This window comes from Salmo salar, chromosome 21 (genome assembly GCF_965601325.2).
Source record: "Salmo salar chromosome 21, fSalSal1, whole genome shotgun sequence".
Taxonomy (NCBI): domain Eukaryota; kingdom Metazoa; phylum Chordata; class Actinopteri; order Salmoniformes; family Salmonidae; genus Salmo; species Salmo salar.
In genome coordinates this window covers 30,984,702-31,000,954 of record NC_138311.1, presented here as the reverse complement: position 1 = coordinate 31,000,954, position 16,253 = coordinate 30,984,702, and the positions used below count along the sequence as shown (strand labels likewise).

Here is a 16,253-nt window from a genome sequence, read left to right as displayed (position 1 = left end):
GGCAAGCCCCCCCCCAAAAAACTAATATTATTGTTATACATTTTTTTGCTAAAAATGTGGGGCTCAAAGCAGGTGGGGTACTACCCTGAATGACGGGTCGCCACTGAGCCACACACACACATACACAGTTTGTCGCCACTTGTTAATCAACACAAAATCCATCAGACTCCAGGCAGACCAAGGCAAGTGGAAAGTCACCAGACCAGTTCACTTCACCACAGACAGAACTTTTAGTCATCTTGCCTGTAGGCTATGAAGAGTAGTTTGTGTGCATGTGTTCATGAGGTTAGTTGGTAGATCCAGAGAAAGAAACTGGTTGTAGCTGCTAGGACGTGCCGTTGGGGTAGTAGTATGGGCGGTGCAGCTGCAGTAGGGAAGGAGAAGAAAGTCCTCATTGATATCTCTATATCTGTAATAAAAAGGAAAGATGCTGACTATACACTAGGCACACTGCCAAACGCAGGGTTGGGCAGTACATGTAAACTGATTCCAAAAAAACTGTAACTATAATCAGTTACATTTCCAGCAAAAATATTGTAATCAGATTACATATCCTTTTGCAAAACTAGATGATTACTTCATGAGTTACTTTTAAATCTAGATAATTACTTCTTAGATTAGTTTTACATTTAGGAAGGATGTTTGTTAAAAAATACATTGACACCTTTAAGTTTTCTCAATGACATTCAATTCAGCATTGAAAAAAGGTGTATGTTTACATTTGTTCCACTTGCGTGAGTCTTGAGTGAGTCAGAGACCACTATTACGACACACCAAATGCGTTTGTTGGATCCTTTTTGTTTTCTTCTAATGCCTCTTAAGGGGAAAGAAATCCAAAAGTAACTGAAAGTAATCAGATTACATTACTGTGTTTGGGTAATCCAAAAGTTAGGTTATGTTACTGATTACAATTTTGGACAGGTAACTAGTGACTGGCCGTGACTGAATACCCATACTAGCGTACTAAATAGTATGCGACAAAAGAACGTTTCATAGTATGTGTAATTTAAAAAAAATAGTACTCCGAATGCATCATGTAATGCACGATTTTGTGTTGACCCCCGCCATTCGTTCATTTTGGTACAGCGTGTCAATTTATCTGATTATCAGCTGTTGTCAAGCACATGAGTCGGAAAAGATGAGTGAATTTACTAAATCAAATGCTGAAATTAGTATGCAGTTTAAGTATGTAGTAGTACGCTAGTATGGGTATTCGGACATGTAACTGATTACATTTAGAAAGTAACCTACCCAACCCTGGCCACCAGTCACTTTATTTGTCACTTTATTTTTTGTTTAGCTGTCCTTGTTGGTCATGTTGTCATGGTGATATAGACTGACAAGCCTGTAGGGTTAAATGCCACATCAATTGTCACTTTATTTTTTGTTTAGGTGTCACGGTTGGCCAGGTTGTCATGGTGATATAGACTGAAGAGGATGTAGGTGTCATCACTTGAGGGAGTGACTTCACTTGTGTAAATGTTTTTAAACTGTGAGAGAGTCGTCTAACATGCACTTCTCATCCAGGTATTTGTTCAGTATAAAATACTATTTTCTTTGCCCCGAAAGGTGTTTACTGGACCTTTGATGGTTGCCCGAGAGACAGCCTTCACCAGATGGTTTTGGATGATGCAGGTGTAGCTGTCGTTCAATGTAATTTGCTGAAGGGAGCTGATGAATCGGGTTATCCCGGCGGAGTTGTTGAAAAAGCTAGTTTCACTCTCGTTTAGGACGTTGTCATTGACGTCCAACCAAAGGACATCTGGTTTTGGGAACCATCTCTCTCCCTCTGCTGTCAGGGTAGTGTTGACCCACTTCAATTTGGGGGCTGAGAAAGCTGAAATGAAGCATATTTTAAGAGAAAGCTACTTTGTGTGTAGTTCTACAAATATGAATTGTGAAATATTGAGAATGCCTAAGACTTGGCTTCTTACCTGCAACTCTGAGGTTAACACTGGCAGTCCCTGAGCCACTAGGGGCATTCACACTGCAGTAGTACACCCCCTCATCTTTCATTTTCACGTTCCTCAGCAACATAGAGGCATTGCCTCCACCTATGGCGTCTGAGAACAGCTGGGTTCTATCTTTAAACTGGGGGTTCTGCTCCGTCAGCTGGACTGCTCCTTTATTGTAATTGTACACCACTTCGCTGAGGCCCTTCTTCTTCCATGTGATTGACACCTGACTGGTCAATTCCCCACTGTTAGTTGAAGTCTTGAACTAGCAACTCAGGATGACATCCTCCCCCAGGTTCCCGATGGGCCACTTGTTATTGCTATCCACAGTGCCCTGGGAACCCCCTAAACCCTGAACTAAAAGGACAGCACACAGAAAAAGAGAACACAACATACAGGAGATTTGATTAACACAAGGATACTGTGTGCAGTTCATACAGACTATTGTTACCCACATACACTGGCACCACACACACACACACACACACACACACACACACACACACACACACACACACACACACACACACACAGACAGGTACACATGCACTCTCACGTGTGCTCAAATGCATGTTACATGTTAACAGAGACATGACATGGATCTTGACAATGAGGATGACACAAGTGAGTACACAGTATTTTTAAATAAAGGTAAAAAAATATATAATAATAATATATGGGTTTTTCAATAAACTATTGTACCAGTGAGCATATCTTGTAGTAGACAACTGTTTGGAGCTGTTACAAAGTCATTAAGAATCATTTGTATTTTTTTTCATGTGAATAAATGAAGATATAAAGGGGGAACTTTGATACATTTAATATAATTCATAACTTGAATCAAAACCTATGATTAAACCCTTTCTCGTGCTTGGAGTCTTCACAAAAATAGTGTGACAAAACAACATTTCTTTCCTTACATTTATGATACTGTTGTTTGATGTTATATCATATAGTAAGCATTTAACAATTGAATTACACATTGACCTTGATCCTGTGAAATTCATGGATATTGCTGTCGGACACTTTTTTTATGGCGATCTCGGGAGTGTACTGTGACCTCCTAACATTTCGTATCTCCATATGTTACGGTGTGAGTACAGTTTTCATGGGACCACATATACAAATTAATGTATGTGATTGCAAAATCAAATGTTTCAAACAGAGAGAAACTTTAATATGATTAATAAAACAAAAATGTATACTGTCGTTAACAGGGCTCTTCAATAATAATGGATAGTTGTTTGATGCGCGTCTGATGTCTGTTTAATTATGTGGGGACATTATCAAACAACATCTTCTGATTCAGGAAATACTTTACTGAACGACAGTCAATTGACAAAGAGCATGTGTGATTCTACACGCGATTTAACAACAGCCAAAGAGCAGGAATGAATGCTGATCTCGAGCCTTGACCGAACATTTTAGGGTCTATGTTGTTATGGTGGCCAAGATAAATAGTCTACTTCCTGGACAACATTAAATCAAGATTCCTGAGGTATAGTGCTGAGTGATTAACCGACATTTCTATTATTTTTCGGTTTTAAAACAACTAATTGACATTGGTTCAATTATTTGAATTATATTTTGTTACGTGTTTTTATGTGAGTTCAATTCGCACATTGCACAGTTTCTAGACGTATATCATATCCAGCCAGAACTGTGTGGTGCAAGGAGGTGTAGTTTCCAACAGGCCAATATTGTACACAGTTTAGCGCATAAAACGTGATAATTAACTACAATGGCCATAATCCCTCGGCATCTACTTGTCTGGTCTCGTTTTACTTTGCCTGCTATGAAAGAGGCAGAGTAATGCGCGATCGTGAGGGATATAGAGAGCAGCTGTTGCTTCGAGAGGAAAGCTACCTGAAAATGCATTATCTAATTGATTGATAGTTGGTATTCAGCAGTCATAAAAGTATGCCTTATTTACTTTAAATAACTCCAAAATAATGATCTTGTCAGACAGCATAAGCAGCAACTCTATATAGATGAAATTATGACTTGGAGTGAAATAATAAAGTCATCAAATAAATATAAATATACATAACTGAAATATTTTTTTTTAAGTAATGTGAATAAATAATGGTTAATAAGTGATCAGCAGTAATGGGCATTCACTACCATCATGGGACTTGTATTAATTGTTTTATTCTGCGTTGTTACAGTATTCAACCCACATGATGCATAGTGCATTTAATGTTGTAAAAAATTATTGAAACTGAAATCGAAAACCGTCATAATTTTTTTAGAATCTTACCGAAACTGAACCGACCTCAAAAAGCACGAATTGCTCAGTAGTACTGAGGTAAGATTACGGTCCGTTTGTTTTCTGAATTAAAACGGAGCAATCTGGAATTTGAAACTTCCATATGTATTTGTTTTTTAATAGAAATGGAAAAATAAAAACGTTTTTTTTGTTGTTTATGCATATAAAGCCCCAAAACAACTTGATATTTCAATATTCAAATGTGGGTGGGGTAAAGTGTGGAATGCCTGTTCAAGTGCACAGCCAACACTTCCTGTCCTTTCAAAGTAGGTCACTCTTCTAACTCCATTATATGAATCTATGAAAATATGATCTATTAATTAATTGATTAATAGCTTCCCATACCGTACCACAGTGCCAAGATCAGGTAAGATTAAAACATTTCTGCACTAGATTTAGTGTACATTGATTTATTAATGAACTGCTGTTACTGTAAATAGTTAGCTGACTGATATATCCTGGCTACCTAGCTAACCATTGGTAATCTTATTAAATGATGTTATACAACCAAAACAACAGTATATATTGCTAGACTAGAGATATGCCCTAGCTATAGTTAGTCAGTGGTTGCACATCTAACTAACTGGAATGAAACAAATAGTAGACATGTAAATATATCCTTTCACTGTTTACAGCAGGTCTCCAGCTACCCAGACCCTGATCAGCCTGACAGGGTGCCATGGGTGTGTCCAGTTTACACCTGTGCACATCTGTGTGTGTATAGCAATGGAATTAAACATCCAACCAATGCCTCAAGTGTCATGTTGCAGGTCCACCACAGACCCCAAGGGTTGTGGGGTCCTGTCCATAAACAACCCCTAGCCCCTACCCCTACACTTAAACATTTGTGGAGATCTGAGAGAATTTGACATTTGTAAGCAATACTGCCAAAATTCCACCAAGCCTATCAGAGGGTAAGGTGGAGCTCTCACCATGTCACCACTCATCAATCCCTCTCAGATCTCCACAAGTGTCTAGACTCTGGGCAGTAGGGACTAGGAGGGGTTTCTGGACAGGCCATGGGGATTATGGTTGCTCAGTCAGTCAGTCTGGCACTGTCAAAAACATTTAATAGCTGTCAAATACTTGCTTCTTTTGTCCTTGGGAGATCTCATTTGCATTTCCCAGATTCATTGCATCCTCTCTCCTCGTCTCCTCGTCTCCTCCCCTTATCCAATGGGTATTGAGAAGGAGGCAAGGAGAGAGGACGTTAGGAATGAAGGAAATGCAATTGAGGTTCTCCTCTTGTTTCATCCATTCCTCACCTCCCTCTCAAAGCACATTGGGGAAGAGGAGGGAAGGTTCCTCCGCTCCTGCTCCAATGCACTTTCAAGGAGAGGCAAGGAATGGAGGAAACAAGGACAGAAGAAGCAAGAATGTGATGTCTAGTTTTTACACAAACACACGCACACAGCTTGAAAAGTTTACTGATAATACGGATTCCATTATTAGTTATTGTCTATGATTTTGTTGACAGAACCCATTGTATTATATTTTTCTACTCGAATAAACTATTAAAAAAATATAGAAATGCTGTTATTTAGCTTTTTCATTCTTCTGGAATGTTTAGCATGGATATACATTAGAGAGAAGTTGACTAAAGCACAAACAGACCTGGCTAATAGGCATGACAAAGAAACATGCAATCTCCATGTTTCATGTGACATTTTGAATGACATGTAGATGTTCTGTTGTTGCTAGGAGTTATGGTCTCATTTTCCCTATATAGACTCTTATCCCTGTAACTACAAATGTGAAGCTGCTAGAAAATCATATTTAAATGTATATCAAACCATTTAGAAATGTTGACCCTGATGTCACACATTGGTCCCTTTGTTTATAGAAAGATCCATATGTTCACTACGTACCTGAAAACGACACAGACAAGATGAGGATGATGAGTCCAGCGGCTACAAAGATCATGACTATCATCCTGGAAATGTAGATGAAAAAATCAAGCAAGATTCTAGCAAGAACCTTCCAAGTCAATTGAACATCACAATATCCAATGATAAGTTCAACTGACTATGCACTTGTTGGTGATATGAAGCAAAGCTGTTGCTGGCCTCCAACCACCATATTTTTAGAAAGACACATTGAATAGAGGCCTCACCCCCAGAAGATGATCTGTCCAAGGGAGGCCATGGCTCCTTGGTAGCTGTGTTCTTATTTACAGGGTTATGATAGTTCCATCTGCTCCCTTGACCAGAGTCCACATACAGTACCGTATGATGTGTCGTCTACAGAAGCTACATATGAGATTGACAGAAGCTCCACACCCACCTTAAGGCATTAATGCAATATCAAACATTGAACTCTTCTTGAGTCAATATTGTCACTATTAGTTACTAGTTACTTGTCCAAAATTGTAATCTAACTTGGATTACCCAAACTCAGCAATGTAATCTGATTACTTTCAGTTACTTGTGAATTACTTTCCCCTTAAGAGGCATTAGAAGACAAAAAGGAACCATCAAATGTAGTTGGTGTGTCATAGTGGTCTTTGACTTGTGTTCAGACTCACTCAGGAGGAACAAACTCAAAGTTGCGCCTTTTTTCGATGATGAATTGAATGTCATTGAGAAAACAGAAAGGTGTCATAATGTATATTTTTTTCTCACAAGCATCCTTTCTGAATTTAACAGTAATCCAATAAGTAATTATCTAGTTTTTCAAAAGTATCTAATCTGATTACAGTATTTTTGCTGGTAACGTAACTTATTACAGTTACAGTTTTTTTGTTATCAGATTACATATAATTTATTACATGCTCATCAGAGGCTGCGGTCAGTGGCCGGGGACTTTATGGCCAGGGACTTTAATGCAGGGAACTTAAATCCGTTTTACCTAATTTCTACCAGCATGTTGAACGTGCAACCAGAAGGAAAAAATCTCAACCACATTTACTCCACACAGAGAGACGCATACAAAGCTCTCCCTCGCCCTCCATTTGGTAAATCTGACCATAATTCTATCCTCCTGTTTCCTACTTACAAGCAAAAACTAAAGCAGGAAGCACCAGTGACTCGGTCAATATGAAGCAGATGCTAAGCTACAGGACTATTTTGCTAGCACAGACTGGAATATGTTCCGGGATTCTTCCGATGGGATTGAGGAGTACACCACCAGTCACTGGCTTCATCAATAAGTGCATCGATGACTGAGTCCCAACAGTGACCGTACGTACATATCCCAACCAGAAGCCATGGATTACAGGCAACATCTGCACTGAGCTAAAGGGTAGAGATGCTGCTTTCAAGGAGCTGGACTCTAACCCGGAAGCTGATAGGAAATCCCGCTATGCCCTCCGACGAACCATCAAACAGGCAAAGCATCAATACAGGACTAAGATAGAACTACACCGGCTCCGACACTCGTCGGATGTGACAGGGCTTGCAAACTATTACAGACTACAAAAGGAAGGACAACCGCGGGCTGCCCAGTGACACAAGCCTACCAGACAAGCTAAATTACTTTTATGTTCGCTTCGAGGCAAGTAACACTGAAACATGCATGAGAGCATCAGCTGTTCCGGATGACTGTGTGATCACGCTCTACATAGCCGATGTGAGTAAGACTTTAAACAGGTCAACATTCACAAGGCCGCAGGGCCAGAAAGATTACCAGGACGTGTACTCTGAGCATGCGCAGACCAACTGGCAAGTGTCTTCACTGACATTTTCAACCTGTCCCTAACTGAGTCTGTAATACCAACATGTTTCAAGCAGACCACCATAGTCCCTATGCCCAACAACACTAAGGTAACCTGCCTAAATGACTACCGACCCGTAGCACTCACATCTGTAGCCATGACATGCTTTGAAAAGCTGGTCATGGCTCACATCAACACCATTATCCCATAAACACTAGACCCACCAATTTGCATACCGCCCCAACAGATCCATAGATGATGCAATCTATTGCACTCAACGCTGCCCTTTCCCACCTGGACAAAAGAAACACCTATGTGAGAATGCTATTCATTGACTACAGCTCAGCATTCAACACCATAGTGCCCTCAAAGCTCATCACTAAGCTAAGGATCCTGAGACTAAACACCTCCCTCTGCTACTGGATCCTGGACTTCCTGACAGGCCGCCTCCGGTGGTAAGGGTAGGCAACAACACATCCGCCATGCTGATCCTCAAAATGGGGGCCCCTCAGGGGTGCGTGCTCAGTCCCCTCCTGTACTCCCTGTTCCCTCATGACTGCATGACCAGGCACAACTCCAACACCATCATCAAGTTTGCCGATGACACAACAGTGGTAGGCCTGATCACCAACAACGATGAGACAGCCTACAGGGAGGAGGTCAGAGAGCTGGCCATGTGGTGCCAGGACAACAACCTCTCCCTCAACGTGATCACGACAAAGGAGACGATTGTGGACTACAGGAAAAGGAGGATTGAACACACCCCCATTCTCATCGACGGGGCTGTAGTGGAGCAGGTTGAGAGCTTCAAGTTCCTTGGTGTCCACATCACCAACAAACTAACATGGTCCAAGCACACCAAGACAGTCATGAAGAGGGCACGACAAAGCCTTTTCCTCCTCAGGAGACTGAAATCATTTGGCATGGGTCCTCCGATCCTCAAAAGTTTCTACAGCTGCACCATCGAGAGCATTCTGACTGGTTGCATCACTGCCTGATATGGAAAGAGCTCGGCCTCTGACCGCAAGGCACTACAGAGGGTAGTGGGTATGGCCCAGTACATCGCTGGGGCCAGGCTTCCTGCCATCCAGGACCTCTATACCAGGCGGTGTCAGAGGAAGGCCCAAAAAATTGTCAAAGACTCCAGCCACCTAAGTCATAGACTGTTCTCTCTGCTACCGCATGGCAAGCAGTACCAGAGCACCAAGTCTATGTCCAAAAGGCTTCTTAACAGCTTCTACCCCCAAGCCATAAGACTCCTGAACAGCTAATCAAAGGGCTACCCAGACTGTTTGTATTGCTCACCGTCTTTTACGCTGCTGCTACTCTCTGTTTATTATCGATGCATAGTCACTTTAACTCTACCTACATGTACATATCATCTCAATTATCTCGACTAACCGGTGCCACCGCACATTGACTCTGTACCGGTACACCCTGTATATAGCCTCGCTATTGTAATTTTACTGCTGCTGTTTCATTATTTGTTACTTTTATTTTCTATTTTTTTACTTAATACTTATTTTTCTTAAAACTGCATTGTTGGTTAAAGGCTTGTAAGTAAGCATTTCACTGTAAAGTCTACACCTGTTGTATTCGGCGCATGTGACAATTTTGGGGGGATTTGATGCAATCACTCCCAAACCCTGGATATATGGATACAATCAGACTTACCCTTGAATCCATAGAAGCATAGGCCTTTGACGAATGTCCATCTCCCTTGGTTTGGGCGAGCAAGTTTTTCCAGGTTGCACTAGTTTAGGCCGCTCTCTTGTCATTTCTGCCTGGACATCACTCCTCCAAGGGTTTCTTGGTCGACCCCTTCTTCTTTCCCCCTGGGGGTTCCATTTCAGGGTGTATACAATCCAACAGCACCTCTTTTTATTTGTAGTTTAATGGGTTCCAGTTCAGTTCCCCTTTAGAGGACTCGGTTCGACATCTTTGTTATTGTCTGTTTGGTTAATCTCCATGTTTCTGATCCATACATCACCTGTTTCACATTGGAGTTGATGACTCCAGTTCTTTCAATTCAGAAAGTAGCCAAAACTGGAATCCCAATTCCAATTTTCCTCAATGCTTCTCTATGAGGAAAATTTGGAATTGTTGTTTTATTTTCTGAATTGACTGAAGGGTTGTTACATTTGATTTCAATCACTTTTTGACCGCATCCCTTTTGATTTGAATGAAACTTTCTTGACTTATTTTCCGATGGTAGAAGTGGTCAGAAAGTAACTTCTTGGACCTGAATGCCAAAACACTTAGACCTACTGGGCACACCACATCATTTCAACATGGAATATTGGGTAATGTTTGGTAGAGACCTTGATCAATGAGATTTAAACCTTTATTCACCCACTCAAAATGTCAGCCAGAAGTTTGCTGAATTCCCAATGTGTTATTTTGGTTTAGTTGTCATCTAAATGTGTTATTACTGCATTTTCAACCATTTAAAAGCACAGCAAAGTTCAAATGGGAACAAATGTCAGATATTTTGTATTTATACAATTTAATGTGTTATCACTATGCTTCATCTAATAGCGCAACCAAATGACCTGGATTGCAGTTGAGATAACATTAAAAGTAATTGATACGTTGGATTCACATCTCCATCTCAACCAAGAATCAAAGTTAAAGAACAGGACAAAGTCAAAATAAGATGTGGAACTGCTGTTCCATGTGGGATTATGGTATCATGTGGACAGTGCATGTAAAGTGTTTATGCACTTCACTAAGATAATGTGCTTAGACTTTATTTGACTGTAATTAGATTTAATTCACTTTATCGTGAGATAGACTGAACCTGATTGTGACTTCACTTTGCTGTGATATCACCCTAATTTATCTTATTTGATATTTTAAGCTTTGACAGAATGAGCAACCCCAAATTAGTTTTGTGTCCTGTGCTGGCTTTATTTCTGTCAGGCTACACAAGATATCGCTATTTAAGAGTGTCACACCCTGATCTGTTTCACCTGTCTTTGTTCTTGTCTCCACCCCCCTCCAGGTTTCACCAATCTTTCCCATTATCCCCAGTGTATTTATACCTGTGCTCTCTGTTTGTCTGCCAGTTTGTTTTGTGAAACCTACTACCGTTTTTCCCCTTGCTCCTGTCTGTTCTAGTTCCTAGTTTTTCCCATTCTGCCTACCCTGAGCCTGCCTGCCGTTCTGTACCTTGCCACACCACACTGGGTTTTTGACCCCTGCCTGCTCTGACCCTGAGACTGCCTGCCGTTCTGGACCTTTTTCACGCCATCTGGATTACTGACCTCTGCCTGCCCTTGACCTGTTGTTTTGCCTGCCCCTGTACTAGTAATAAACTTTTGTTACTTCGACACTGTCTGCATCTGGGTCTTACCTGAAACGTGATCAAGAGAGCCTCAATAATATAACACATCAACCCAGAAGAGAGCAATACATTTTCTCATTAGCCACCATGGCAAATGTTAAGTTTTGACATTCCTCAGTCTTCTCTCCCTGTTGACCAAAGCTGCCAATGTTTTAGTTTTCCTGGCTGTCTTCATTTTGGAGTACATTTTGAACCTTCCATTCTTCTTCAAGCCTGCATGGTACAGCATACAACCCATAGGCCCTCATGGCATAGTGTGCATGCAGTGTCCACCCATTATAATAACTTGTGTTATCATGCTAATTGTTAAGATCTAGCAGAAAATGTTTTGCCGCAAGAGATGCAGTGTGTTTCAGGAATTATAGCTGCTGCAATTGCTTCTGTTCATCTACCAAACTTGTGATCACATTTCTGACATTAGTACTCAACTGGATAGGTGCTCTCATAAACTGAGACTGGTTTGTGTGCTATAAGACCAACAACCACCCCAAACATGTGGGACTTCCCAGTAGAACAAACCTGACCTCTGAGGAGAGACTTGTCATCACTGAATACAAGACTGACTCAGTTGTGACAGTTTATATTATGTTCAGAAGGTTTATTTTATAATGCAAAAAGGCTAAATGCTGGTCAAATGTTCAATGGTAACTGACAAATGTATCACAAATTAGATACATCAATAAAATACATATTTAAAGGCCATATTATCTTCCCCTGGGCTGCTAGACAAAAACATGTGTGCTAATAAACAATGCCACTCCAGTGCATGACACAGCCTAGGATTTTACCTGTGATGTTCATTCAGGTGAAGACTCTGGAACAGCTGAAGAAGTAGCCATTTCTACAACCAAGTAGCTATTATTTATGTTCGTTCAGGTGAAGACTGGAACATCTGAAGATGCCTTAATACGAATATATCCCACATGTGAATGTGTCTAATACCCGTTTTAAAAATCCGCATTTAACCTAACCCCTCTGAATCAGAGAGATGCCTTGCTCAGGGGCAGAACGACAGATTTTTACCTTGGCAGCTCGGCGATTCGTTCCAGCAACCTTTCAGTTACTGGCCCAACGCTCTAACCACTAGGCTACCTGCTGCCACTGGTTAGATTATGTAAATATTTAGACTGCCCAGGGATGGATGAAAAGTGTCTTTATTGCCAACTGTCACTTTAAAAAACATTTGGATCTGATCTTTTCACTGACAAATATATGACCATCTACTTCCTTTCCCTGGTCATTGGCATGCCTCTGGTTGGTGGGGGCCTTATCTGGCACTAGTGTGTTCATTTTATTTATTTTTTTATTTTATTTCACCTTTATTTAACCAGGTAGGCAAGTTGAGAACAAGTTCTCATTTACAATTGCGACCTGGCCAAGATAAAGCACCTGTCTCAATAGCAGAAACACGTGTGGCCAAGTTGGTCAACCATATTACCAAAGGTTGTACGAGGAAATTCTGTCAAAAGAAGTGAACAATCATTTGAAGACAGAACTGGAGAAAATAGCTGAAGAGAAGGCCAAGAAGATCTTCCTCTGACACATTCAGGTCATCAGGGGTCAGAAGAGACAACAGGAAGGGGGACTGACAGTGACATGGATGTTGTGGAATCATGGCAAGCTAACTCTGTTTTTTTTGGTCAGAATATGAAAGTTATGGAGTTTCAGCAGCTAGTGGATCCAGAACACACAGGGTCTTACTACACAACATATAGCTGGTTGAGTAACTGAAGACCTTACTCAGTAAGAGTCCAGGCTGAAAGGTAAGATGAACGTGACTTTACTATATGGTGTAGGCATCCATCTTATTCTTCTCCCAGTATGCATCGATTTACATCTTTATTAATAGTCATTAACCTTGACCTTTCTTATAGCGACACCTTGTGGTGAACTTGGTAAGTGAACACAACACTAGCGAGTCAGGTTCTTTTGGATTTGACTTTCATGCTGTAACACACACTGATTCAAGCTGACTATGTTTATATATTGTGAAACAGACACTTTAAATCAATCCATTCTTTTAGAAAGGCTTTAAGGTGTGTGTGTGTGTAAAGGATCGAAATGGAACCCGAGTGACCAATAGCATGACCACATTACCCTGCTGTTCTGCTTATCCATCTGAGGATTATTTCAGTCAGACAAAGAAAACAGAAAGAAAATTGGAGCAAGGTCTTATCAGTATGACTGAAATCACACAATGACAGCTGTATGGATATAGAACATGGCCATAGATTGAGGAGTATAAATACATTTTAAAAATGATTGCTCTTGTATTTTGAGCAAACATAAAATCACACCTTTAAATGCAAAGATTTGGAATTACAAAACTGATTTGATCAGTGAAAAGGTTATCAGTATAGCATAGTACCTTAACCTCGTAATAAGTGAAATAATAAAAGCAATAGCTGCAGATGTATATACTGGTCATACACCTTTCTCCTTCTGGAAGTCATTGGGCCCTCACTCCCCCTGTGGTCCCGAGGAGGATGAGGGGAGAGAGGGGGTGTGGGGGGTCGATGCCCAGGAGCTGCCGTGTGGACGACTCCCAGTCCCAGCCAAACTCCAGCCTGCTGCACACACACGGGTACTCCCTGTCTGCCCAACACACCCAGTCCACCGCCCTCCTCACCGCCTCCCAGCGCTCACACCTGGGGGAACACACACAGTAACCATATTTAGTGCATGCGCAAACACACGTGCATCGAGAAATGCACCAAACAAAAACAAAACATAGATACCCTTATCCCAAGAGAAACAGACACATGAATCGCATGAACTTCCCTCACACTTTCTAGATTGAACAGAGTGCTTGGGGTGTTATATAGTGGAGCAGAGAGAGGAGACCCATTGTACCTGGGCTGAGGAGGAGAGTGGTCCAGGTCCAGACGGAACAGGCTGAGCAGCAGCTTCCCCTCCTCTAGCCTCCTCACCCTCATCAGCTGCAGCACCAGCAGACTGGCCACCAGCCTCAGGATGTCAGCATGGGCCCTCACACCTGACACACATCAAACCCATTTTTATTTGTCAAATGCGCTGAATACAACAAGAGTAGACCTTACCGTGAAATGCTTACTAACAAGCCCTTCAACAACAATACAGTTAAGAAAATATTTACTAAATAAACTAAAGTAAAACATTTTTTAAAGTAACAATAAATGAGGCTATATTGTACAGTGCCTTGCGAAAGTATTCGGCCCCCTTGAACTTTGACCTTTTGCCACATTTCAGGCTTCAAACATAAAGATATAAAACTGTAATCTTTTGTGAAGAATCAACAACAAGTGGGACACAATCATGAAGTGGAACGAAATATATTAGATATTTCAAACTTTTTGAACAAATAAAAAACTGAAAAATTGGCCGTGCAAAATTATTCAGCCCCTTTACTTTCAGTGCAGCAAACTCTCTCCAGAAGTTCAGTGAGGATCTCTGAATGATCCAATGTTGACCTAAATGACTAATGATGATAAATAGAATCCACCTGTGTGTAATCAAGTCTCCGTACAAATGCACCTGCTCTGTGATAGTCTCAGAGGTCCGTTTAAAGCGCAGAGAGCATCATGAAGAACAAGGAACACACCAGGCAGGTCCGAGATACTGTTGTGGAGAAGTTTAAAGCCGGATTTGGATACAAAAAGATTTCCCAAGCTTTAAACATCCCAAGGAGCACTGTGCAAGCGATAATATTGAAATGGAAGGAGTATCAGACCACTGCAAATCTACGAAGACCCGGCCGTCCCTCTAAACTTTCAGCTCATACAAGGAGAAGACTCATCAGAGATGCAGCCAAGAGGCCCATGATCACTCTGGATGAACTGCAGAGATCTACAGCTGAGGTGGGAGACTCTGTCCATAGGACAAAAATCAGTCGTATACTGCACAAATCTGGCCTTTATGGAAGAGTGGCAAGAAGAAAGCCATTTCTTAAAGATATCCATAAAAAGTGTTGTTTAAAGTTTGCCACTAGCCACCTGGGAGACACACCAAACATGTGGAAGAAGGTGCTCTGGTCAGATGAAACCAAAATTGAACTTTTTGGCAACAATGCAAAACGTTATGTTTGGCGTAAAAGCAACACTGCTCATCACCCTGAACACACCATCCCCACTGTCAAACATGGTGGTGGCAGCATCATGGTTTGGGCCTGCTTTTCTTCAGCAGGGGCAGGGAAGATGGTTAAAATTGATGGGAAGATGGATGGAGCCAAATACAGGACCATTCTGGAAGAAAACCTGATGGAGTCTGCAAAAGACCTGAGACTGGGACGGAGATTTGTCTTCCAACAAGACAATGATCCAAAACATAAAGCAAAATCTACAATGGAATGGTTCACAAATAAACATATCCAGGTGTTAGAATGGCCAAGTCAAAGTCCAGACCTGAATCCAATCGAGAATCTGTGGAAAGAACTGAAAACTGCTGTTTACAAACGCTCTCCATCCAACCTCACTGAGCTCGAGCTGTTTTGCAAGGAGGAATGGGAAAAAATGTCAGTCTCTCGATGTGCAAAACTGATAGAGACATACCCCAAGCGACTTACAGCTGTAATCGCAGCAAAAGGTGGCGCTACAAAGTATTAACTTAAGGGGGCTGAATAATTTTGCACGCCCAATTTTTCAGTTTTTTATTTGTTAAAAAAGTTTGAAATATCCAAGAAATTTCGTTCCACTTCATGATTGTGTCCCACTTGTTGTTGATTCTTCACAAAAAATTACAGTTTTATATCTTTATGTTTGAAGCCTGAAATGTGGCAAAAGGTTGAAAAGTTCAAGGGGGCCGAATACTTTCGCAAGGCACTGTATATAGAGGGGGTACCGGTAATGAGTCAATGTGCAGGAGACAGGTTAGTTGAGTAATTTGTAAATGTAGGTAGGGGTAAAGTGAATATGGATAGATAATAAACAGTTAATAGCAGCAGTGTAAAAACAAAGGGGGGGGGGGGGGGGGAGAGAGTCAATGTAAATAGTTCGGGTGGCCATTTGATTAATTGTTCAGCAGTCTTATGGCTTGGGGGTAGAAGCTGTTAAGGAG

General features: G+C 41.2%; 1 protein-coding gene across 3 annotated transcripts in view; it reads right to left on the bottom strand.

The window, feature by feature from the left end:
- Positions 1-12,360: 12,360 nt before the first annotated feature.
- Positions 12,361-16,253, bottom strand: part of LOC106582088 (protein mono-ADP-ribosyltransferase PARP4) — a 25,731-nt gene continuing 21,838 nt past the window's right edge. For all 3 annotated transcript variants that reach the window (XM_014164822.3, XM_014164823.3, XM_014164821.3), the window contains exons 33-34: positions 14,076-14,217; positions 12,361-13,870 (exon numbers count right to left, since the gene is read on the bottom strand). In XM_014164822.3, the coding sequence (XP_014020297.3) occupies positions 13,672-13,870; positions 14,076-14,217 (341 nt within the window). In that variant the 3' untranslated portion in view covers positions 12,361-13,671. The remainder of the gene's footprint in view (positions 13,871-14,075; positions 14,218-16,253) is intronic.